This window comes from Lampetra planeri, chromosome 7 (genome assembly GCF_965212315.1).
Source record: "Lampetra planeri chromosome 7, kcLamPlan1.2.h2, whole genome shotgun sequence".
Taxonomy (NCBI): Eukaryota; Metazoa; Chordata; class Hyperoartia; order Petromyzontiformes; family Petromyzontidae; genus Lampetra; species Lampetra planeri.
Window position 1 is genome coordinate 11,027,839 of NC_136113.1, and position 25,871 is coordinate 11,053,709.

At 47.1% G+C, this 25,871-nt stretch overlaps 1 protein-coding gene across 1 annotated transcript in view; it reads right to left on the bottom strand.

Moving 5' to 3' along the window:
• Window positions 1-25,520, bottom strand: part of LOC144720150 (uncharacterized) — a 34,751-nt gene extending 9,231 nt beyond the window's left edge. The window contains exons 1-2 of the mRNA XM_078596656.1: window positions 25,236-25,520; window positions 5,572-6,148 (exon numbers count right to left, since the gene is read on the bottom strand). Coding sequence (XP_078452782.1) covers window positions 5,572-6,133 — 562 coding nt within the window. The 5' untranslated portion in view covers window positions 6,134-6,148; window positions 25,236-25,520. The remainder of the gene's footprint in view (window positions 1-5,571; window positions 6,149-25,235) is intronic.
• Window positions 25,521-25,871: the final 351 nt, after the last annotated feature.

Consider the following 25,871-nt stretch of genomic DNA (forward strand, 5'->3'; position numbering starts at 1 on the left):
ACCAGGCAGAGCATATCGCCCAAGCCAACTGCTGAGGGAGGGTAGCATTTGTCTGCAGACTGCTCTTTGTGACATCAATACAACAGTCTGGACCAAAGGACAGGTTCTACAGGATTGGAATGATGCCCCGGTGGTCCCTCTCTTTAAGAAGAGGGACCATACTGATTGTAACAACGACTGGGGCATCTTCCTCAGTGTGCCGGGAAAGGTCCTTGCAAGGATTATTCAACATCACCTTGCCAGGCACGCCGAGGTGAGGCTTGTGGAGCCCCAAAGTGGTTTCAGGCTGGGGCGGACCTGCAAGGATGTCATATTCTCTGTCCGTCTGCTACAGCAGAGGTGTATGGAATTCCAACATGACCTACATCTCTGCTTTATTGACTGAGCTGTTCTTCGTGCTTTCAGAGTCCCTGATTCTCTGCTCGCAAACATTAAGTGCCTTCATGATGGTGAGAAAGCCCAGGAGTCAAGAGCCATCCCCTGTTCACCTTGGGGTGTGACAGGGATGTCATCTGACTCCTACATTATTTAACATATTTTTCGACCAGATAGTTTGAGAAGCTTTCCATGGCTGTACAAAAGGAATTCACATCTGGTATAGATACAATGGGAGGCTGATCGATGCCCGGGTGCAGTCAAGGGATGGCTCCCCATTGGTCAACCATGTTATTCTATATGCTGATCTGGTAATATCTGCTCACTCTGAGAAGGAATTGGAGGCTCTCTTGCTGAACCTACAGCATGCCACTAAGAAGTGAGGCCTTAGTATAGGGGCCCACAAAAGCTAAGGACCTACCTGGGTCTTTTGAGTCATATGCTTGTTGAACTTCAGCTTATTTAGCCAACTCCGGGATATCGGAGGTGGGGAAAACACTCCACCCCCTCAACTGTCATCAAATACTCCACCCCCTCCACTCCCCAGGAGTGATGGGGCAGGTGTGGAGAGAGTAGAAAAGTTTCCGTACCTAGGTAGTGTGCTTATTGCCAGCTCCGGTTTGGCAGCAGAGGTCTCACTCCGAATCAGTCGAGTGTCTTTATCTTTTCATCAGCTACGCAATATGTACTTGTACTGGGTCTGGCCGATTAATTGGTCAGGGAGAATATAAGATGGTTGGATGTGTGACGTTGTGCTGTATTTCATACGAAGGCCATACCACGTGTCCATTGCCACCTTGAAGCAAGAGGGCCCAGTTTGCAAAGCGGGACAGCAAGCGGGGAACGCGGTCCCCTTCACTTATGCCGTGGGGCTCGTCGTCCTGTAGGAGCTGCTCACTTTTGACTCCTGTGTATGCATCTGCCTGCCCGCCGTACCTTTCTTCATTATTAACAACTTGCAGCTCAGCACACAGCAGATGCCAGCGCAGCGCGACTCACGACCTCCTCTTGATACCAAGATCCAGGATGGTCACGTCTATGTGCCGCTTCTCGGTGGCAACCCCCACAGTCTGGTACGCCATCATCCCTCTGCACATTCGCAGCATCACCTCAATCGCCTCCTTCAAGAGAGACTTAAAAACTCACCTCTACAATCGTGCTTTCGAGCGACTCTGAGCTTGGCTCCGCGCCTCTGAGTTGTGGCCGTTACGTCCGCAAATTTGCGCGCGTTATAAATTGCATTATTATTATTCCGCTTCCCACCACAAATGCAAAATACAACCAACCTGTCATCCCAATAAAGCTTTGTACCCGTGGCACACCACGGGATGGGGAGCAAAGTTGAGGATATAATGCATGGAGAAAAGAGAAAGGATTGGGAAAAGGAAAGCGATGCCAGGATGGAAGTCCCAAGACGGATGACTCAAGGTGAGCAGCAAGAAGAGAGGAGGAGGAGTGGCCGGGCAAAGATGTCGGGGATGAGAAGGTGATGACGATGATGAGAGGGTGATGACGATGATGAGAGGGGTGAGAGGGGAGGGAAGAGAGGGAGACAGAAGAAAGCAGCGAGCAGGGGTGAGCTGCAAGGAGTAGCAGCGTCTGTTTTCACAGGTGGCGGGGAGAGGGGAGGGTTTCAGAGTGGGCGTGGTCACACAGAAGTCACGTGGTTTACAGGAGGCTTCAACTGGCTTAGATATATAGATGCAGGACCCTGATGAAAAGAGTATTGAGGACCCATTCAGGGTTTCCTGAGTGAATAAAGGACATTATTCACTACAGCACTACCTTCGCATTTGCGTGGGATAAAAAATACGTGAAAAGAAAGCAATTTGGATTTCGTATGCACCCCCTGCAATGTCTATACATTGCATTATTAGTGTCGAAATAGCCATATGCTTTGAAGTAATTTCTAAGACTTGTGGACAGACAATATTGTAGGTGGATACGCCACGATAACCCTCGATCTTCCACTCTCCTCTACGAATCAGGTCCTGGTTTCAGCGATGCAGTGCAAGGCACCTTCCAATTACATGATCATTTACAAATGGTGCCCGATTGGATGTTCCCAGGAGTTTTCTTGAATTTTTGGCATCAAAACGTTGGAAATTCGAAAAGGCGACGATTTTCCAGGAATCTCCTTGGCAAGAGAAAAAATGTTGGTTGTCTTCATATGTCCAGGGAATTAACCGTTTGGGGGATCTACAGCATGACGGACGGACACTTGCGAATTATACATTAATTAGAATATTTATTTATACTGGAGGAATCCGATGAGCCAAAAAGCTTTTTGTCACAAATGTACAGTAGATGTCCATATATATAGATAGATCAGGGGGAATGGAGGGGGTGGGAGAGTGGACAGCGCACTGCACTATGAACCCGGTGACGTGAGTTTGTTTCCTGGCCACGGCTTGCATCAGTGGCGCGTGATATCACGATCGGTACTGGTCCTTCCTTAACCATCCCACCTTCACCAACCTGCAGAGATCAGCATCGTGAAGTGTGGTCAAACAACCCCCATGATGGCCATATAATGGGTGGACCTTCATCCAGCAGTGGGTTGCAAAAAGTTACGTAAATTATTGTTCGTTATTAATACTGCCAACTATTTTGAACGACGCCTAAAAGTCCCGCTGGTTTTGCATGAATGTGTGGGAAGCCAAGTTGCGCCTTTTGAGCTTTTCCTGACCAGCAGTGGTCGTGATGGGGTGGGGGTTAACCTCGTTAGGCAGCCACTAGTGCTCAACCCTTTGAAAACTCATTAATTGGCTCTAATTACAGACACCACCAGAGGCACGAAGGCATTTTTTTTTTGCAACCGTTTAACGATTTGATGTGGCTCAAATTATCATTAAAAAACACACTGTGCTGTACATTAAAATTACCTGTCGTCTCCCCGCACCGCTCCCACCCCTCCGCTGCCATCAAAAACAAAGACGCACACACTTTATTTTGCGAGTGGCTAAGGTTTGAAATTGAATGATAACTTAATCATAGCGGATTGTGCGAGTGAATGAACCAACGCGAGATGATCGAGCTTCACCCAATTGTGGGTCATAGTTCGAATGAACGAACGCATCTTTCTTCTTATGTTTACCGTTCGGATTTGAATATTTCTATTGCCCAAGCTCTGTGGCCCTATATTGGGATGTTTGGTCAACTCCGCTGAGTGTTTATACACGTGGGAGGAAACCGTGCAGATGGAATACCGATGGAAATGAATCGACTTGATGTACTGTCATACCCTGACAAGCCAGGAGGTGGCGACCTCACAGCCCAGCGTGTTTAGGAGCTTGACGCATTTGTGTGATCCACCTACCCCCCCGACTGCCTCCACCAGAGGTGGGACAAAGTCATTGTTATGCAAGTCCAAGTCGAGTCGCAAGTCATCAAATTCATGACTCGAGTCTGACTCGAGTCCAAGTCACATGACTCGAGTCCACATCTCAGAGGTGGGACAAAGTCATTGTTATGCAAGTCCAAGTCGAGTCGCAAGTCATCAAATTCATGACTCGAGTCTGACTCGAGTCCAAGTCACATGACTCGAGTCCACACCTCTGGCCTCCACAGTGCTGGATTACAGGTCACGTGCATGGCCACCAGCTCCCAGCGAGCATTCGCTCACCTAGTCGAGAGGTAACGGTTCGTGTTTCGCACGTGTTTCTGCGCAAACTATAAATAATCCATTCTCACAAGCCCACGCTGGTACGGTGAGCGTACAAATAGATTCACCGTTACCTGCCTCGGACACGGTAACGATGGGGGCATTGAGATCACATCCACACAGATAAGCGCGACGGATTGTGCCACCGCAGCCCCGTGACAGATTGGATCAGCGCGGGGCGGCCTCATCATGCAGTAGCAGACAGACCACGGGCTCACGATGGTGAACACGGGCGTGCAGGGGTCCGCAGCGGCTGCGTTAGCGCGCGTGGGCGCAGGCGGTGAACGTGCCGAGCGGCACGGGGGCCACAATCAATCGCACCGCACCCCGTCGCCCGCCGCCCCCCCGCCCCACCCATCAGCATCCAATCTCATTTGTAGCAGTCTCACTAATGAATCCAGCACACGCTCACCTCCTCAAATACCACACACGCGCACATGAGTACAAAAATGACTCCTTAATATCACGTCGTAAAATTAAATCCTGCACATTCGAAACGTCCAAATTATGCATCTGAACGTAAGCGTGGTCTGATGCAGGTTAACACTGAACTTTCGGTTTCATACACAGTGTATAAATTGTATCGCATTGTGCAGACATGTGTAAGTTATATACAAACACTGTGTGTACATGTGCCACTACATGTTTGCCATGTTTTAGCCAATTGACACGCTGGACACCCTTGCGAATGAAGTGTTCCATCGCACGGAATTATCCAGGTGAAATATGTTAATAAGTAAAAATGTAATTGCATACGAGAGGGGCGATCGCAATGTCCACGTCTCGCTTCAACAGGAGGCCGCAAAGCTCCTCCGTAAAAATGGACGCAGAGTTTGCGATCTCCCCTCGTATGCACTGCGTGTGGCGATACTATGACTTCTCAAATAAAACGTTTTGGATTTTTAACGACATTATTTTTATGGATGATTTATATTCCACGATGATTTAAGAAGGCTTCATGCTTACAAAAGGGACCATCACCCATCACAACACCACGTCTGATGGTAAAACCGCAGGCGTGACGCCATGTTAGTGATGTTACTTTCTGCACCGCCATATTTTCGGACTGATCCGAACCAAATCTTTTGGTTCGTGTATTGCACACGCGCGTGTGTTTATGCGTTTACGTGTGTGCATGTGTATGTCCGCGCTGCAAAAGACAAAGATCCCCTGTATCGCCTTAATATATTGTTGAGGCAAGTGCTGTTAGCTAGCTTCTATGAAGGCCGGCACGGCACATCCGGGGGTAATGTGGCCAGCACCACGCCTGACGGCCTTTACTCCCCAGTGTCGATGTTTATACACCGCGCCAGGTGCTGATTTGAGGCTGAGTCGACCTAGGGGAGGCCCAGGACCGCTTCAGATAATCGTCACTGGTGTTAGCCGTGAGCGGGAATCAAACTCGTGTCGCTAGCTTCGTAGCGCAGCGCTCGAACCGCTACGCTCCCGTCCCCCCCCCCCCCCACACGCACGCGCGCGCACACGCAAGCAATGCACGTGCACACGCAAGCAACGCGCGCGAGCGCTCGCACCTGTGCGCGGCGCGGGCGAGGAAGCCGAGTCGACGCTGTCCGCGTGCGGCGACCCCGTGTAGAATGCAGCCGACGCCGCCGCGCCGTCCGCCGGGTATAGCGACAGGCGCCAGATCCTCGTCGCGTCGAATAGCCGGCTGCAGCCCTCCACCGCGGCCCCCATCTCCAGCTCGCCCGGCTCGGCCGCCGCCGACAACAGCGGGTCCTTCATGTCCTCGGCCGCGACGGATGAGGAGGAGGACGAGGAGGACGAGGGCACTGTGGGGTCGCCGCGGCCATCCGGGTCGTCCGGGTGCTGCCGGTGCTGCTGCTGCTGCTGCTGGTGGTGGTGGTGGTCGTGGTGGTGGTGGTCGTGGTGCACGGGCAGGCGCAGCAGCTCAGTGCGTACGCCGCCGCAAGCGCCGTCGGCCAGCGGCAAGCGGCACAGCGACTCGTCCAGGTCGTCGGGGTCGGCTCGGGGGCCCGGGTCGTCCCCCGTGGGGAGCCGCGGGTCCTTGTCGTGCAGCAGTGGGCTGCGGCCCTCGGCATAGCCCTGCTGGTAGTCCATGGTGGCGTAGTCCATGGCGGTGCGCGGAGCCTGCGGACGGCGCGTGGGTCACGGTGGAGCGCAGTGTGTGTGTGGCGTAGTGGTTAGCATACCGCACGATGAATTTGACGACCAGAATGACATCACTGGTGTAAATACGAACAGGTTCTGGGCCTCTCCTATAACAAAATCCATATTTTTATATTTAGTTAATGCAACTGCATCACACAACGAGCTGCGAGCTGTAACACAGAGGCACATACTGCACATGTGAATGTCTTCAGCCAATGAACGAGGGTAGCACTCTATCCAATACAGATGGGACAAATAGAGATAAGTCCACACCTGCTGCACCGCCTAGCGAGCCAGGGTACAGCTCCTTGACGCCCACGGGTAGGGAGTTTCACGGCATTTGTATGGTCCACCAACTTTCGCCTCCTCCAGAGTGCTGGAGTACAGCCGTGCACCACCACCGCCGATATCAGTATCAGGGTAAAGCGGATGGAGTGGTTGGCAAACCGCGCTTGAGTTCGATTTCCAGTTATGGCGAACATCAGGCCCGAAGCAGCCTTGGGTGGTGGTCCTCTGCCTTTGTGCTCCTGATCGAGTTGTAATGAATTCCATGTTCTTACGGCAGGAACAAGCATATTCACGTGACAATTTCTTGCCAACTTCCCGGCGAGGTTATGCAGCCATTTGCAGGTGTGGCTCATATTGCAGACGTGAGGTGGCAATAATGACAATGATGACGATAATGACGGCGGTGATGGTGATGTGGGGTGGGACTGCTTCAAAGTGTCGATTGATGACAAAAAGCGTGAAATCGCCCTTAGCCAGAGCAGTTCCATAAATAGACCTTACATATGGGGCACCATTTGAAGGTGTTTGTCTATAATGTAGCAAATAAGGATTATTTTTTGGATAAATTAAAACGAAGCCATTTATTTTACCACGGTAAGGCCCTCTGAGCCATATATCTCTCCTTCAGAAGCGACATGGCCACAAATGATATCTTAACGAAGTGGCTTATGTGGAAATTTATAGCAGCCAAATACTTGAATGCTCTGACAGACACACAAAACTGAATGGGTAATGAAAACGTCACTTCTGCTGAGTACAGATTATGCATATCTGAATTACAGTCTTAATTGATTGCCATACAACAGCCCAACTAAAAAGCAACTTCATAATTATAGTGATGATCATCCACATGTTTAAAGTGGATGAAATGTACATTAGTAATGGTGGAACCGCCCACACATGTAGCAACATAAATAAACCGCCTAGGCGGGGGTCCTGTATTTATGCCATGAAATGCCATGAAATGCTACAGAAACAGAAAGCAGAGCTCCGTATTTACCTTCAGCCAAGTTTATATACGGCGGTCACCAATACACTTTGACTCCGTACATGTGAACTCCGTTCCGTGGCAGGCACCCGGACTCTAAACATGTGTGCCGGGCGCACTGTCATGTCAAAGGGGATGGGGTGTTAAAACTAAAACTACTTAACTATTTTTATTGTACCCGGTAAGGCCCACTTGAGCTACATAGCTCTTTTTTCTGAATGCAAATTTATAAATGCGGAGAAAAATCCACACAACCATGGGGAGAACATGCAAAATCCAAATATAGAAGTGTCAGGGCCGGGATCAAACCCACGACCTCATGTATACCAGGCGAGGGAGTTAACATCTCGCCACCACGAAATATGTGTCCCCGCTGTTTCCCTTCACAGCCCCCAACTGACCCAGGAGGTCATGGTACTCGGAACTCCCGGCCACGGCCACGGAGGAGGCTTGGCGGCTCACCACGAAAAAACTGAACCTCCTCAGTCAGAGGGGAGTGTGGCACCAGGGGCTCGCAGCCCTGAACTTGACGGGCCTCCACATTGAAAGGGCTAGGTGCGAGCACGGGGGGCCTAGATCCGGACGTTCAAAAAATCCCCGTTAAAAATCCAGGTGCCCTCCTTCCGCATGGAGGATATACAAACAGCACTGCAATCGATTCGGTGCTTTGTGCAGGAGAGAGAGGGGCGGTGGAGGACACCGCTGCACAGGCACTGTAATATAAATAAATAATGCCTTCGGCTTCTGGGTGTTCAGCAACGAATGCAGTTCACATATACAGAGGCGCAGCTTAAATATACGCTGCCAAGCTTGGTGGTGCTCATTCAGACGCTGTCTTTCCGACAGACCTGTTCTTCACCTGAGGACGGCTGCTTGCGTTGTGGCCGAAACGTCGTGAGAATTATTTTATAATGTTTAATTTGTATTATTTTATTATTTCCCTTCTACGTGACTTTACCGAAATAACCAAGAAGGCGCAGTATGTCGGCGACCACTGTATTAAGAATATAAATCATAAAATGTTGTACAACAGCTAAAAAATCACACAATTCCTTGCTTGCCATTGTTCAACGCCCACAAGACAAGCCCTCTGCTCGCTCTGCTGCAGTCTCAATCTCACGACCACCGCTCCGGAGGAAACGTTGCGCTGGAGGTTCAGTTTGTTCAGCGGCAGAGCTCCCGTGTGCGAGCACGCGAATTTAAATCTCAACCAGGGGTTCACTGAGTACCACAATCATCACGAGTGCCATCATCATAATTACTCATCATGTATAAACACTCATTAATGGCGTTGACTAAACATCCCAATAAAGGCCCATAGAGCTTGGACAATTGTTGGCACAGATCTGGCTGCCTTCCCATTGTCTTGGGCTTCCCGCACCTCTGTGAGAAAACTGTGATTATTAGAATTTCTACGGTGTTTCGAGAAGCATTTACATGAATGACGATATATATAAAAAATAAAATGATGTATTATTTTCATTAGTCATCATCCCACAGGAGTCACTACATTCTCACAACCAGCTTCATTGGCAGGCTAATATAGCGGGGTTGTTTTTCGACAGACTGGTCACTGTCATAGTAATGTGGAATTTCTTCCACGAGCTGAGACTCATCGAAAAAGCCGACCACTTACCAGTCCTCCAAACAGCACAGAGACACTCTGATATATACACGGCAGACTCTCGATTATCCACGCTAATGACGGTGAGGACGGCCGCAAAGAATTCAAAATTGTGGATAATCCAAAAATGAAACGACTAATATAGGTATAAATTATTTTCAGTTAAGAGTTTGTTTTGTATCGACCGTCCGATGATGCGCGTGCTCAGTGAGAACGCTTTCCTGCTCCCGCGCAGAAGACTCCGCCCACGAAGCGGATTGTAGAGGCACGTCAATCAAAATCAATCAAACCCCGCCCACTGTTGTAAAGATATCCAACTACTGTACTGTTGAGGCGATCACGTGATCGCCTCAACAGTACAGTATTTGTTCGGTTTAAGTACGTGACTTGTAATAAACATTTCCAAGAATAACAATGTATAACTGTTTTATTATTATTAATTTGGGCTTAAGGGAAAATTCATGAGTTATTCATTTACGTCAAAATCTCAGGTGTGCGCAGATAATCCGTAAATCGGATAAACCGCACGCGTATCATCGAGATTTGAAGTTTTCGTGACTGCAAGGATTCATACTCTTTGTTTTTTTCGGTAAAGTCACGTAGGTAACATTTTTTTTAATGTGCGGTGTGCTTTCGCTAAGTTGTCCCCATCTGAAGAAGGACGCTTGTGTTGCGCCCGAAACGTCGTGATTTTATTTATTTTAATTTTTTACCTACGTGACTTTACCGAAAAAACCAAAGAGTATAATCGAGAGTCTACTGTATATCAGTGGCGGCTCCTGCAAAATCTCTCAGGGGGGGCAAATGTCTGGATGATTGATAAGGATAAGGTCCACCCATGCAATGGATAAATTAACAGCTTAAGCATGTAAAGGCAACTTCACTTCTTTAATATTAATGAAAAATAAAGTGACTCTTACAATACATCTTGTGTGTTTCTATACTCACTATTAATACAATCCACACAGTTTCTTGTATTAAAGATTCCACTAGGTGGCGACAAATAATATTGTTGGATGAAACGTGCTTACGTATGATGACGTAAGCATGTTAGTGCGAGCCCTCCCGGAAGCCATAGAGAATGCATTGCAGCGCCCGCCGTTCGAAAAAAAAACATCTTTGAATGTAAGTCTATGGGAACACTCGGGGCGATTCTCAGCCGGAGTGAAATCGCCCAAAAAGAGGCGGTACTCCACAGAACGTGACATGACGCTGATTGGACTATATCCAGAGGCTGACAGTGACGGCTCGCGAAACTCTGTGGTTGAATGACATTGGTGGTGCGTCGCCCAATCGCCCTAATGAAGAAACCGCCCTGCTGTATATTTAATCTAGTGATTTCATGGTGTCAGTCCAGTAACAATCATGTTAAATAATAACAATCATGTAAACATTGGTTTCTCACCTAATTTGACAAAATGTATAATTTCGAAAATTTTAATATATTTCCCAAGCGATTAATATTTATCTGTAGCAGGGTGCATGGGAAGGTGTAGCACCAGGAGTGTGGTTGAGGGTCCAAATTATCCAAATTCGAAAATTTGTGGCAAATTACTCAATTGGGATTATATATAGCAATTATCACCCCCTATTTAGTTTTCACCCGGTTAACAAAAGAACCTTGAAAGAACATATTTGGAAGAGATCCCAGAAGTAGTTCCGTGAAATCTGCTTTAATGGGCCATTCTATAAAGCACACGAGGTGTGTACAAATGGACAATTAATCCTATGACATAAACAAGATAGCACAATCGGAATAAAATATGAATTCATTTTTTTTATGATTAAGCATTGAATTGTCAATATTTACATCATTAGCTGCCATCACGCATCTGATAAGAGGATGGTCAAAGGCGAGCAAATGACAATGCGATGTTTTGTCAGTGTCTGCATTTCTTTTAGTCATATTGTGGTCAACAACAGTCAGATTATCTCCTTTTCTATCAAAGTATTGGCGATCATCATCTACAACGGCAGTGCTGAGTCAGTGGTGGAAACGTGACATTCCTATTGCTGGGAGCACAACTCATCTCGAGTGCAACGGGTCTCATCAGATCAGTGCAGAAATATCCACCGTTGTACTGGACTATGCTTCAACGTCAACGCTACCCCGTAATTGCCAACTCCACACTGGCCAACGTGGTGAAGTATGGACAGACAATTCAATCAACTGAGACGGCACGGATTGACAAAGGTCTGTAAATTATCATCATCATCATTCATCGCACGGCTGATTGCACCATCTCCTCCTACACCGCAGGACAATTACGCAAACCCACAAGAGAGACGGCGGTCACCGATCTCAAACCGTGGACCATTTTTGCAACGCTACTGCCCACAGTGATCATTCGCCAGCCGCGGCATTTCAGATATTCACCACTGCTTATTAAAACCCTACCGCACACAAGAAGAATCGTCATCATCATTCATCGTACAGTCCTTTTTTTTTACTATAAAGGGATAATGGCGCGATGATGACGATGATGATAATGATGAGGATGGGGTTGCTTTCTTTGTCTCTCTAGCTGTGAACGTGCGGTTGGTTTGCTCTGGCCCTGTCCACCTACCTCCCTGCCTGAGCGTGCGTGCATTTCTGTCCACAAGCGACAATTAACGCTAAAGCGACGCGACCTGTTCTCATTAAAACTTGACCCACAATTAGTGGCCCCTCGGGAATATATTAAACACGTCAATGTAATTTGATGGCAAACTTCAGAATTAACCTATATGGCAAACATTACTGGATATATGGCAACTGTATATATGTGTGACACTCAAACTGCACGTGTCCAATACAGTACAGGTGCAAGCTGAGGATGCAGGAGATTTCACTCAAGGATGGGATAAGCAACTGGGAGGTTTGGGACGAAATGTGGCAGGAAAGCGTTGTGGATGTGACTAGGAAGAGGAGGATGTGGGACACGTCTGCAGGGTGGTGGGGAGCAGGTGACTGATACAGGCATTGGAATGGCAACCAAGGGGAAGACCAAAACCCACGTGGTGGTGATGCTGAGATTCTAAGAATGGTCCTTGATGAACGTGTCACGAGTGTGACAAGGTGAAGAGCTCAAGCCAGACTGTGGTAATGGTGGTAATGTGGCTGCGAGGAGAGACATTAGAGGTCACATGTCAATTTGCAAACAACCGCGGGATTGAGCAGAAGGACGGGAGTGAAGAATAGAAATTGGCAGCATTGGCCATCATGCCTCCTTGACCTGTGGTGGCAGTGGGATGTGTCGATGTACTGTAGTGCATTCATACTCGAGGTGGATCGTTACATCGTAGGACTGTGAGAGAAGGCGATGGCATTGAGAGGCCTTCATCCAGCGGTGGATTGATCATGGCTGCTGTTGATGACATTAATGTAACAGTCTCATCTGCTATAAACCATCACCCTTAAGCGAAGAGTCCGTGAAAATTAAACTTTGTTTCACCACCCGTGCTTAGTCCTATCCAAGGTCCACTCATCAAAACATGTATTTCAAGAAATTCCTCTTTCGGGTTTCCAAGGTCTCCCTTGAATGAGGCAATCAACCTCAATGGACGTTGTTACCTGTGACAAGGAGGATAAGACAGAAACAAACTACTGCATCTCATAGGCAGTTCCACTAATTGGGCAACCTCTTGGAAAAAAAATGTCAAGCTCATTCTAATAATCAAAATAACAAGAACTGATTCACGCTCGGTAAAGCTCCACTGAGTCTAAAGACTCATTTTCAGGAGGGTCACGAGTTGGAATATTTGTTTGGATGCAGGTGGAACTTCTTTTGCCACCGTACGTAGTCAACGTGCTCATGAGGTTTGGCCAATACCAGTTCAAATGAATGCTTTTGGCTATAGAAGAAAACCATAAAACCTGGAGGAAACACATGCAGTAAAGAGGGAGAACACAGAAAGTTTAACACAGAAAGGCATCCGAGTCATGCATCCAAACCGGGTCTTTCTTAATGCATTGCCACCCTGCCCTGGGGTGTCATTTTCAAGTTAGCTGTGTACAGATACTACAAAAAATAAGGCTGATTTAAGGAAGAATCACGGCTTGACACAAGCACGAAAATGAATGCACCATCCCCATCCCAGCGTGGATGACAAGTCAGTTTGTCTGAGTACGTCCAATTTTGTGGTATTTCACGAGCATTTCTCCATTTATTAAGAAAGGTGGACATATTATTTCAATCTGAATTACAGGCCCATTTGGTTGGCGGGCTATGCCTGAAGTAGAAAATCCGCGTCGTGACTGGACCGATGATTAACCACAACTTTAAAGTGCTGGAAATGTGTTCGAAATTGTGAAAACTAGTTTCCTATTATTTCAACACAATCATGCGATGCTGTGCACCCCAGGCTGTCAAACACGAATTTAAATATTAATTTATGTACAAAAAACTACTTTAAAGTTATGGTCAGGGGCACTATATTGACTTCACCAGTGGTGTTACTGTCACGCTCATGCCCGTGGCTAGAACACTTTTTATTTTATTTTTCTTCGCTATTTACGGAGCTTCTAACGCTTGTCGGAACTGCCCGGAACATCCCGCGCATGTACACATCTACACACAGTCTTTGAATTGTTCATTGTTTTGACTGCACCTTTCATAACCTGGGGTGCACGCATCACCTGGGCGTGCGAGATGCCCTTTCGGGGAGTGCGAGACGTGGCCAGATTTTTTTTGAAGGTAAATCATCGAAACACCAAGTTAAGCACGGGCACATAAGTACAACTACTTTGTTTCATCAAACATATGTATTTATAAACATGATTATTTTTGTTACGATTGAGAACCAAAGGGGTGCAAGGCCGCAGTAACAGTTAAGAACCACTACTTTAAACCAAAGACATCGGACTGCACTTGCTTCAACTGCACGCGCACGGCATGCAAGGTAACGCACAGCGAATCAGAGTGCGTGTGTGGTTTGTTCATTGACGTTCAGCTTGCGTATAAGGGTGGTATTTTTAGAAGAAGCTAAAGGGTCAGGTTTTTGAAGAGCTGGTATAGCCAAAGCGCAAATTAAACAGCAGACAGTGAGGGCTCAATATAAAAGTATCTTAGTCACCCCTGGAACGTTCTAGACGTTGTGCTCTTTGTCTCAGACGCTTACACTGACCAATGATATTTCTTTATTTCGTTGGTGTTGTTGGTGTCACGTCATCATCAGACCACAATGCCAATTAGGAAGTGTTGCAGGACATTGCATCACCACATGTCAGAGAACGTCCCGTGGAAAAGTTAACCTAAAAATGACCAAACTTGTGATTTTTGTTTGTTACAGTAATTGATTACCGGGATAAGATCATCAACTCACTATAATTACGGCCGTGCGTGAATCATGGGTGGCTAGAACTTAGATTTGAACGCAGGACCTCAGTGCTGAAAACTCACTGCTCTGATCCAAGGTTTATGAATGTGGCTTTTTGAGGAGGTATATACTCAAATTGCCTAAGTTTAGGGGGATGCACAATCAAATCGGAATATTGACTTGAGAGTGGAATGTTTGCCGATGTAGGATTATTCCAGTTTGTGTATGTATGTAAAATGGACTTCTTTCGCACCGTACATAGCCAACTGTACGAATTGGAGATTGCAACAATGAGCTGAAAAAACAAACCTAAAACCATTCCACAATGAGATCACGTCAAGGCCGGATGTGAGTGAACAGTGACACTGGGTGTTTGTGTACCAGGTGGCCAAGCATGTTCTAGGAGAGGCACGAGTTTTCAGAGGAGCGAGTTCAGACAGAATGTGGGAGCAGATATGTGAAGGAGATAGATGTCTGGTTGTGCTGAAAAAAGATGTTGGACCTGGAAGGCGGTGGCCTAGGGAGAAAAAAGGAGACATTTGAGAAGTGTTGGTCAAGAACACTAAAGGACGAAATAGCGGTGAGAGCGATGAACATGGTGTTGCGGATGACGAGGCTGATTGAGAGTGTGGCGATGAGTGGGAGATGAGATTAAGTTGGGAGAGATCGATGGAATTGAATGTGGCTGAGAAAGAATTAGATGAATCATCAACATGGATTTTGAAATCACCAACATTGAGCAGAGAGGCGGAGAGACTTTAGACCGAGGGGGGATCTACGTGACTTTACCGAAATAACCAAAGAATACAGGCATGAGGTGTTGGTTTGGTTTTGGTAGACTGTAGACAGTCGAGAGCGTGAGGTTGGAGGAGGGTGGGAGATGAAGGAAAAAATGCTTAAGAGGTGACATTTTGGAAATGTATGCTTAAAATTGTAATTTGAGATGAGAGAAAATCCACCAGGCCTGCAAGAGGAGTGAGCTGTCTACTCGTAAAGGTTGTAGGCAATATGGGACGGCTTCAGGGAGTACAACTTAGAGGGTATATGACAAGTCTCCGGTGATAGAGGGGGTGTCAGTGGTGCCCTCCTGCAGGAGACTGTGGATGAGTTGTGATTTAAAATTGATTGAGTGGACATTCGCAGGGCAACATGACCAGAAAGTGACGAGGCAAATACCATAAATGCCTGAGTGTAGTGACGTAAATGGAGTCACTATGGTGTTTAGCGCCAGCTACTGTCACAAGAGTGGAACTGAGCGTCCTGAGCCTCTCTCTGGCACCAGAGTAGCTATGGCATGGAAGCGGGCCCTAGGGGGCATGGTTCTGGTGACAGTCAGAGAGAGGACAAGTAAGGACGTGACAGTCTAGGTCAGGGGTCGGCAACCAAAATAACAAGAAGAGCCATTTCTTTCCAATTCGGTACAAAATTCAGTATTTCAAGAGCCGCAATGCATCTGAGTACATACTGTACATACGTACATATCGTCAAGAAGCAGCCCGTAAAGAGCCGCATGCGGCTCCGGAGCCGTAGGTTGCCGACCCCTGGTCTAGGTGAACCCGGGAGGGCACGTGACCGGGACAGGGTAGCGAGGGGGCCCAAAGGGTGGCTTGAGGGGCACGTGATCCTCGGTCGAGAACCTTCTGGTGAGATCCAGAAGGGGGCGTGGCCGAAGGAGGAGTGAGGCCACGACCGGGAGCATAAAGGGGAGATCCCGAGAGCAATCGCGGCTGTCAGTTGGAATGAAACCCGACGATGCTACGTCTTTTCGATCCTCGGTCCTCGGTCTTCGGTCTTTACGCTCGGCATCGTGGGTCAGGCAGTGTGTTACTGACTGACCCCGTTATGTAGTTACTCCCTTGTGGTCTAGTTACCCATTGTGGTCTAGTTAACCAGTATACGTTAATGTAGTTACCCTGTTGTGGTCGTGTAATATACGTGTTGCCTCCAAATTCAAGTGTGTGCCTCCGTAGAACCCACTACATTAGTATGGCTCTTTTAGTCCCTAGATTTGCAATGAAACCAGATAATTATTCACATGCCAGCTTCGCTCCAAATATATTTTCTCACAAATCTACGAATCTTTGGGTTTAATATGGCTCTCTAAAGTTCCGGATTTTTCCCAAAAAAAATCCTAAGAATCCGAAAGATGTAATTTAGCTGTCTGCTCATGGTGACCCATGGCTCATGCAAACAGTGGCTGGGAGCATATTTATTATCGACAAAATAAAGGAAAAAACAATTCCCATTGCGTTCGTGTTCTCTTCTTCTGGCACATGCAGTGCTCATGATGTGTGACCATCGCCCTTCAAAAGAAGAGCCCGAGTTAATCACCAATTACTGCCATAGGTAAACCCAAGGTTCTCAATGCTGCTAACTCATCTTTCCTGTAAAATACCCCATTGAGTTGAAGATCAACAATTTTATTTGCTAAATCATATAATGGCCAGTAAGCCTTTGATCAAATCACCTGAAATGTGCCCAATTACATCAGATCTTGGAAACTAACCAGGGTTGAGCCTGGACAGAACGTGGATGGGTGACCACCACCATACATAACAGGTGTTATGGGCTGCAGTGTGGCTATGTTATGTGCAGCGGATGGTAGTGCAGAAAAAATCCGTTGTTGTATAATACTTCTACACTTCAGGGTCTGTGCTCGCCATGATGGAGAGATGTTAACTACCTCGCCTGGTATACAGGTCATGGGTTAGATCCTGATCCTGACGCCTGTTTATTTGGAGTTTGCATGTTCTCCCCTTGGTTGCGTGGATGTTTCTCCGGGTCCTCTAGTTTTCCCTCCACATTAAGAAATATGCATTGAGAGAATTTGGCCGTTATACATTTACACGTGATAAGCCACTTCATTTGGCTATCGTATGTGGCCAGGTAGCTTTTGAAAAAGAGCTATATAGTTTAACCGCTGACAAGCAAGGTGAAGTATGGTCATATAACCCCTCGTAACCCGCACGGCGTGGGGAGATCCTCATTCAGCAGTGGATTGTCAAAAGGGCTGCACTTGCACATATACATCTCGTGAACACACATGCGTACAGTCTCCACGCGCATGTGAGTGCTAATTCAGGAAGTCACCCTGAGTCACAGCGTCGGTGTTTGTGTGTAATTACTCAACATTGGTCAAGATTACGGAGCCAAAATAGAAATATGTAAAAATGCAAAAGAGCTGCACATTCGAACGATGTTCCAGAAGGGATTGAGAGCTGAAATGTGGCACAAATATTGGCAACCTCTATGCTCAGACTTGAATCAATTATCTGGCGATGCTGCTTGCTGCTGTATTGGCAATCACAATAAAAAAAAACGAAACACTTTAACACGTAGGCTTTCGCAGCCAATATCATCCATAGTAAGGGCTTTTTGGGTTAGATCGTGAAAATATAAATGTGTCGTGAAATCCGCCACCACCGGACACAGCCAATTAGTGTGGTTTGTCACGTAAACAGAACATGCCAATTCGTTACTAGTGCAGCACACCGGTGTGTTGGAGAGTAAACCTACTCGAATTGTAAATGTTGTGGATTTAATCTCCAACACACCGGTGTGCTGTATTAGCAACGAATTGGCATGTTCTGTTTACGTGACAAACCTTACTAACTGGCTGTGTTGGGTGGTAGCAGATTTAACAACACATTTATATTTATGCTTTCTAACCCCAAAAAAACATGCATTATAAACCTAAACACGTTTTAAAATAACACTGTATGGCCTTAAACGATACAAAAAGGGACATTTCAGGTAATGACTCTTCTTTATGTGCTACATAATAGGTGAGATTTTGGTCATTGTCCAAAATCTCACCTATTATGTACTTTTCTTTTAAGGCCACACAGTGTTATTGACGAATGTGTTCAGTTTCTTTTATGCTTGCAAATAGAAACGTCAGAAAAGGCAAATTTGTTCAAATTTGCGCCCACAAGAGGTAGCAGCTTGGAGGTCGATTGGTGTCACTCTGGGCTCAGAATATTTGTTGATACTGGGGGAATCCGATGAGCTATGAAGATCAGATGTCCAGTAGAGGCGGGTCAGAACGCTACAATAAATACAAAAACACGATAGGCGTGAAGAGTATAGTAAAAGTAAACAAATCACAAAAAAAAATACAAAAACTAAACTATTGTTTTTATTAATCGGGAAAGTCCACTGATCTACTCGCTTCAGAAGCGACTTGGCTAGAAATGACAGCTCAACGCAAATGGCCTTCTCACGTGGAGATTTTATTGCAGCAAAATAATCTAAACGCGTGCTTCTAAATGTCGAGGGGAAAACCGGAGAAAGAGAGAGAAAAAAAATCCACGCGACCACCGGGAGAGACACCGCAAACCCCAAATGTACAGCAGCCGTCAGGGTCGGGATCGAACTCACGACCTCCTGCACACCTGGCGAGGGAGTTTACATCTCAAGTGTCATTTATTTGGCATAGCCCTGTGAGCCATTCGGCTCTTGAATCGGGTGCAACCGCAACAAACAAAAAACATGAACAAGAAAACATCTTAAAGTGAATTTCGATTTAAAGCTTTCGTGACTGCAGGGATTCATCTTCTTGGTTCTTTCGGTAAAGTCACGTAGAAGGAAAATAATAAAATAATAAAAATAAAACATAATAAAAGATTTTATTATGTTTTATTTTTATTATTAATAAAAATATATATTTTATTATGTTTTATTTTTATTATTTTATTATTTTCCTTCTACGTGACTTTACCGAAAGAACCAAGAAGATCTTAAAGTGACTACGTGCAAACAGAAAATCCAAGAAAAGACAGCAAAATATTGCAGAAAAAGCACCGTGCACCAACACTGTGTGCACAAATCCCAGTGGGATGCAAGTCAAGTTTTCCCGTCTCGTTACAACGCTGACTGTCCCACCACTAATCTGGGCCGAGCCTTAAGAGCCCCAGTGGTTTGCTGATAGGCTCAGGTCAGAGATGATACGATGTACAGTAACTATTCGATTACAAAACTCGATAACGTTGGTCGGCTCAACGGCAGAGGGAGCGGCTCCCAAAGCGGAAAGCTGCGAGTTTACATCCTGGTCTTGGGGTTAACTCAGCCCATCATCATCATCCCTCCCTAACAGGGTCGATACAAGATAAATGAGTCACCACATCGTGTGAAAATTGAGCAGTGATCCCCAGCGAAACGGGCGTTGTCGTCTGCGAAGTAACCGCCCCCGCCAGAGGAACGTGGAATACACAGACGAGCTCGCCCACCCGATGCCTCACAATGCTCGCCGGAGCGAGAAAAGAGACTTAGAACTATACTCTTAGGTTTTTTCGGTAAAGTCACGTAGGTAAAAATAAAAATGATAATAGAAATAAAATAATTATCATTTTTATTATTTATTCTTATTTTTACCTACGTGACTTTACCGAAAAAACCTAAGAGTATGAATCCGTGCAGTCACGAAAGCTTCAAATCTAGACTTAGAACTGCTGTTGTTTCGCCGTGTTACAAAGCGCGTGTACCCATGTGGTCGGTGTGTGTGGGGGGGGGGAACTTCCGCGGATTTCTCTTTTAACCAACGCGGGGCAGCCCGGGGGGCGCGCGGGGGGGGGGCTCCTTCAACACGAAGGGGTGGTGCGGGATTCCCGCGTCACGTGGTGCCCGGCACGCGCTCCGATTGGCTCATCCCGAGCGCGCGCCGCGCGTGTTTTTTTTTTAAAGATGCCCTCTCGCATTTTTTTGGACGAGGCTTAGTGATGGCCACACACACACACGCACGTGTGTGTGTAGTGTCCACACACACGTGCACATTTTACCTGGACATTACACACACGTGTGTGGAAATTACACACATACACACACGTGCACATTTTACCTGGACATTGTGGACGTGTGTAATGTCCACACACACACACACGTGTGTCATTTCCACACACGTTAACATTTTACCTGGACATTACACACGTGCACATTTTGCCTGGACATTACACACACGTGTGTGTGCGTGGACATCTCACACACGTGTGCTCACACGCGTGTGTGTGTGTGGGGAGCGGTAGTGTAGCGGTTAGCGCTACGAACCTGGCGACCCGAGTTTGATTCCCGCTCACGGTCAGCACCGGTGATGATTATCCGAACCGGTCCTGGGTCTCCTCCCCAAGGTCCACTCGGCCTCAAATGAGTTCGTGGTGCGATGTGTAGTAAACATAGCCACTGGGGGAGACAAAGGAGGCCGGGCGGGGTGCTGACCGCCCACCCCCTTCGTGTGCCGTCCTGGCCTTCATCGGTGCTTGCTAACAGCACTTGCCCCAAGTCTGTTCAGGCTATACGGGGGATCTTTGCATTGTGTGAGCGTGTTTGTAGATGTGCCAATGTGCTGATGTAAATGTGTGCCAGATGTGTGCCAGGTGTGTGTGGATACCTATTTTAACTGCTTATTTTATACATTATTTAGTGATACTGCATTGGCAGTGGCGCAAAGGACCTTTGCCCGAACCGTCACCTTTTAAGGAACCCTCCACTGTGTTAATGACGAATTATGTTGAGTTTGTTTGCAAATATAATAGCTGAGCTGCAGAACACCATGGACTTCTTAATAAGAATAAGCCAATTTTTAGTATTGCAATAAAATCCAACCGTGATGTGGTTTAATACATAAGTAGAAGAAAAACATGCATATGTATTATTACTTGCATGCATACGTTTTACTTGCTGCTCGTATCAACATTTATTGTCAATGATGTATACACCATGCTCTTACAACATACCCTGGTCAGTCAACTCATTGTCAGCATCATTATCATCAATTCTTGAAGGCTCGGTTTAATGAGGCAACGCCACATGATGTATTGAAGTCTTATCAATGTACTGGACTAGATCCGACCATACTCATGTGGATTTTTTTTAGAAGCGGCTTAGGGCCCAGTAATGCAGGAGAGGACAGCCACAATGAGTAGAGAGACGTTCCAATTTTACCTACATTTGCTGTATAAACAACTGCCTCGCACTATATAAATAAATGTATGCAGTACCACACACACGTGTTGTTGGTGGAGAGTACTGGGTACCAACTAAGGCCAACATTACACTTGTAGGTCATGAGGCCAACACCTCAACACCCTTGAACCCCAACAACCACCACCCATCAATCCAATACCCATCACCGATGCATCCATCATCACACCCCCACATGCATGCAAAGTCACTTACCCCTAACCCCTCCACAGCAGAGGTCGCAACCGGGTACCCGATACCCGTACCCTACCCGATACCCGGCTACCCGAACCCGGCCGGGTACGGGTACCCATCTGCGACCCTGGTGCGGCCGGGTACGGGTACGGGTAAGGAATCAAAACCCGTTTGCGACCTCTGCTCCACACTGCCACGCACACCACTAACAGCTCCACCAATAGTCACCACTGCAGGCCATTGAGGCCAGGGCCACGGAGGAAATATTTGTACTTTATTCCGTTTACTGTTACTGTACAGCATTTATAGGCTGAGTTCAAATTCCATTATTGGGTCAACCATGCCAATCATTCCTTCAGGGAAGATACAATCAGTGTCACTGTGTGGGAAGTCAACACAGATGATGGTCTTCCAAGATTATGAGTCCATGCCATGGGAATGTGGAATTTCCACCGTTGGTTTAGGACGGCCAAAGGAGATGAGCCCCTTGATATGGTCTCTTAAGAAGTGGGTCACACGCTGACTTTTGTAAATGGTGGGATAATTGAACTCCAAGCTAACTTGACCGATAAAGCCATTCTCTATTTAGGGCGCCATTCGACAAATCAAACCCCTTTCTAGAAAATTTATCAATTATTCTAGCCGACTGAAGTTAGCGCCACGCGGCGTGAAAGGCATGTTGTTCCTTTTTTTCACAGTAATCAATTAACTCGTCATCATTAACACTGCATCTCCCTTGATTGCAAATTATCTGCCCAAGGGCAGGTCCGCGGCTCATTCTCCCTCCATCCGATCCCACTCTCTTCACATCACCACCCACACCGCTCGGCACTCGGGTTCGTGAACCGTGACTGGGCCGAGGGCAGTTGTGGTGGCTTTCGCCTTCCTCAGTACAGTATGTTTAAGGTGACAGCATCACCGGATGTAGTTTGTCATATCCAGTCCTAACCACATTTCTAAAGGACAATTCTGATTTTGAGAGGGACAGTAGCCTTGGGGGGGCAATGTTTGGTAGGCAGAGGAGGTCCATAAACGCCACTAATTGAAGGGATCACAGACGGCTAATCCCCTGCAATGAAAACTGTGGTTGAAGCAGTTGCCAAACTTACGTTGCCCCGATGCCAGAGGTCGCAACCGGGTACCCGATACCCATACCCTACCCAATACCCGGCTACCCGTACCCGGCAAGGTACGGGTACGGGTACCCGTTTGCGACCCTGGTGCGGCCGGGTATGGGTACGGGTAGGCCGTGAGTCACTGGTGAGTAACCGTTTGTCACTCATTTCGGGTAGGGTACGGGTAGGATACGGCTACCTGTACCCGGCCGGGTACGGATACAGGTACCGATTTGCGACCCTGGTGCGGCCGGGTATGGGTAAGGAATCAAAACCCGTTTGCGACCTCTGCCCGATGCCGACGTAAAAATCACAAAAAATGTATCTGATCTCGTCAGACCTCAGTGCTAAGAAAGGTCGGTCCTGGTTAGTACGTGGATGGCCCACCGCCTGGTTTTCCAGGTGTAGCATGGGGCTACCAGGTGGGCAGTAGATGGCAGTGCTAGAGTGAAAATCCCTTTTCTGTATACACGCTTGGTTTCTCCAGATTCTCTGGCTTCCTCCCCACATGTAGCCAAAGACTAATTCATAAAAATGGTCAAAACATTCCCATACCTGTCAACCCCTTATCAGTGCCTACCTTATTACAGACCAATTCAGACCTTGTTGGTCACCCCGTGCCCTTATAAATCTCAACGTTCATCCTACAGAGTCCCATGACAAGGGATAAACACAAATAAATAGACAAAATTATGTAAAATTTCGATTTAAAGCTTTCGTGACTGCAGGGATTCATCTTCTTGGTTCTTTCGGTAAAGTCACGTAGAAGGGAAATAATAAAATAATAAAAATAAAACATAATGTTTCATTTCCCTTCTACGTGACTGATAAAAATAAAACAATATTTTATTTTTATTATTTCCCTTCTACGTGACTTTACCGAAAGAACCAAGAAGATAAAAATAATGTAACTAAACAAACACTGTTTTATGCATTAATTTTGATAATTGTCGTTAATGCCACTCATCATGCTGTATGTGATATTGCATGCTGATGCTGCTGCTTGCTTGAGATGTTGATGCTCACACTCATGTTGATTTTTGTTTTATTGTTGCCAGGATTGAAACGACTGTACGCGGTATGGACCTGAAAACAACTCCCTGTACAAGAATACGGGGACACCGTATGGGTTGACAGGTTTGCATTCCCAAGGCAGGCCGCTCTTAAACGAGTCTTGAGATTCAGGAATTCCTGGATAAATAATTGTCACTATTATCATTGTTGTGTTCCTATGCCCACGGTACATGGTTAATAATTCATCAAACACAACCATCCTCAACACTGAGTTACTACTCATCCCACTCTGGTGACAGGACCAGGAGGAGTTTGGTGCAGCGATGAAGATGATGGTGACCTCGGCTGGATGTGGCGACACACACCTGCCTGTGATCCTAGGAGGCAAGGAGTTGGAGGATCACAGAGATTTGTGAAACACCCAAACCCAGTGATGGTGGTGGTGGTGTCCAGAGATGTCAGCACTGCGAATGGGTTTATGAATTATTATCCGGTATGCCAGTTCAAACCATGGCATCTGGGTCTGCCACGTAACCTCCTGTCAGTGAGCCTTCGAAACTTCACGTGGCCTTAAAGTATGTATGTTGAACTAATTTTACGCCATACATAGCAAACCGTGCTCATCGGAGGCGCGGGGAAGGATAACAAACTAAACACAAATAGCAGTTCTAGAGAAATGTTTTAAATCCATATGAAAATTGCAAAGCCCCAGCGGCTTCCTAACATCGGAAGAGCGTTCCAGACGTCCGCAGAAGCGCACCTGAAAGTGCACCTCTTCTGGCACAAACGCCATGATGTCACCACTTAGTGGATGTTTCTGTTTCCTACCCACACGAAAGAACACAAGTTTACGATTTTATTTTTAAACGAATTGGCAAAATAGCTCAATGCAGGATCCTCCCAAAAAAAAGGATTGCAACTCATTGACACTTTCCTGAATAAGTTAAATACGTAATCGCAGAGCATTTTCACTCACATCCACGAAGGCTCGCTCACAGATAGCTATTTAGACAGAAATCCATCAAGGCTGTAAGCACGTGATTAAGACAGGCAATAGACAGCCAGTCAGCCACGTGGTTCAGGAAAATGTGAAGACGCCTGGTTTAGAAGGACAGCAAGCACGTGGTTCTAGCAGACAACAGAAATTCAGACGACAGGCAAACGAGTAAAACACGCACACACGTGGTTCAGGTACACAGTGGCCACGTGGTTTAGGAAGACAGTAGACACTCAAGACACGTGGTTTAGGCAGACAGTAGACACGTGGTACGGGCAGGCAGCAGTTCAGGCAGCAGTGGGCTAGCCAGGCTGACAGCAGGGGCGCTGTTATCACCCCCCTCCTCCTCCTCCCACGCACAAGCTTGGCTCGCATGGCCAGCACACACACATACACACCTCTCTCCCCTGAACCCACCCACTCTCGTAAAATCCTTCCCCTCGCCTCGACCCCCAATGGCCATGCTTCCTTCTCTCCAAGCACACCCCTCTATTTCCCCTGCAAGGGCCTTTGCCCGAGCCCCAACACGAACGCACGCACACATGCACACGCACACACGTACACTAAATGCATTTCTTTCGCGAACATTTCACCTCTTCTGTGCTTTTGCACGGAGCTCCCTGGTCACTCCAGGGTCTTCAAGACGAGCCGATGCCCTTCCAAGAGCAGCACTAGCAAGCAGCAAGCAGCAGCAGCGACGAGCGGGTAGATGCGTGCCCGACGCAAGGCCGAGAGAGGGGAGAGGAGAGAGGGATGGAGTGGCAGGGGAGCGAGCTACGGGGATGGAGAGGATGCGGCGGAGAGGGGAAAGGATGAGGAGGAGGAATCGAGCAAGAGGAGGATGGAGCGGAGCTGTGCGCGGCGCCGTGACGCACATCGCCGCGTAATCACGGGGGGGGGGGGGTGAGCATCGCCTTGCACCCCCCCACCACCACCAACCACCACCAACACCGTGATCGGGACACGCCACACGCACGCCCTCTCGTGGCACGCCACCACCATCATCACCAACTATTCATGTCCCCCCCCCCATCCAGCAGTGGATTGATCACGGATGATTGATGATAACCATCGTCACCATCATCGTCATGACTGGTGATGATGGTCATGATGATCATCATCTTCCATCATCCCAGCAGTTGAGTGAGATGATAACCATCATCATCATCGTGACTGATGATGGTCACGATGATCATCATCTTCCATCATCCCAGCAGTTGAGTGAGATG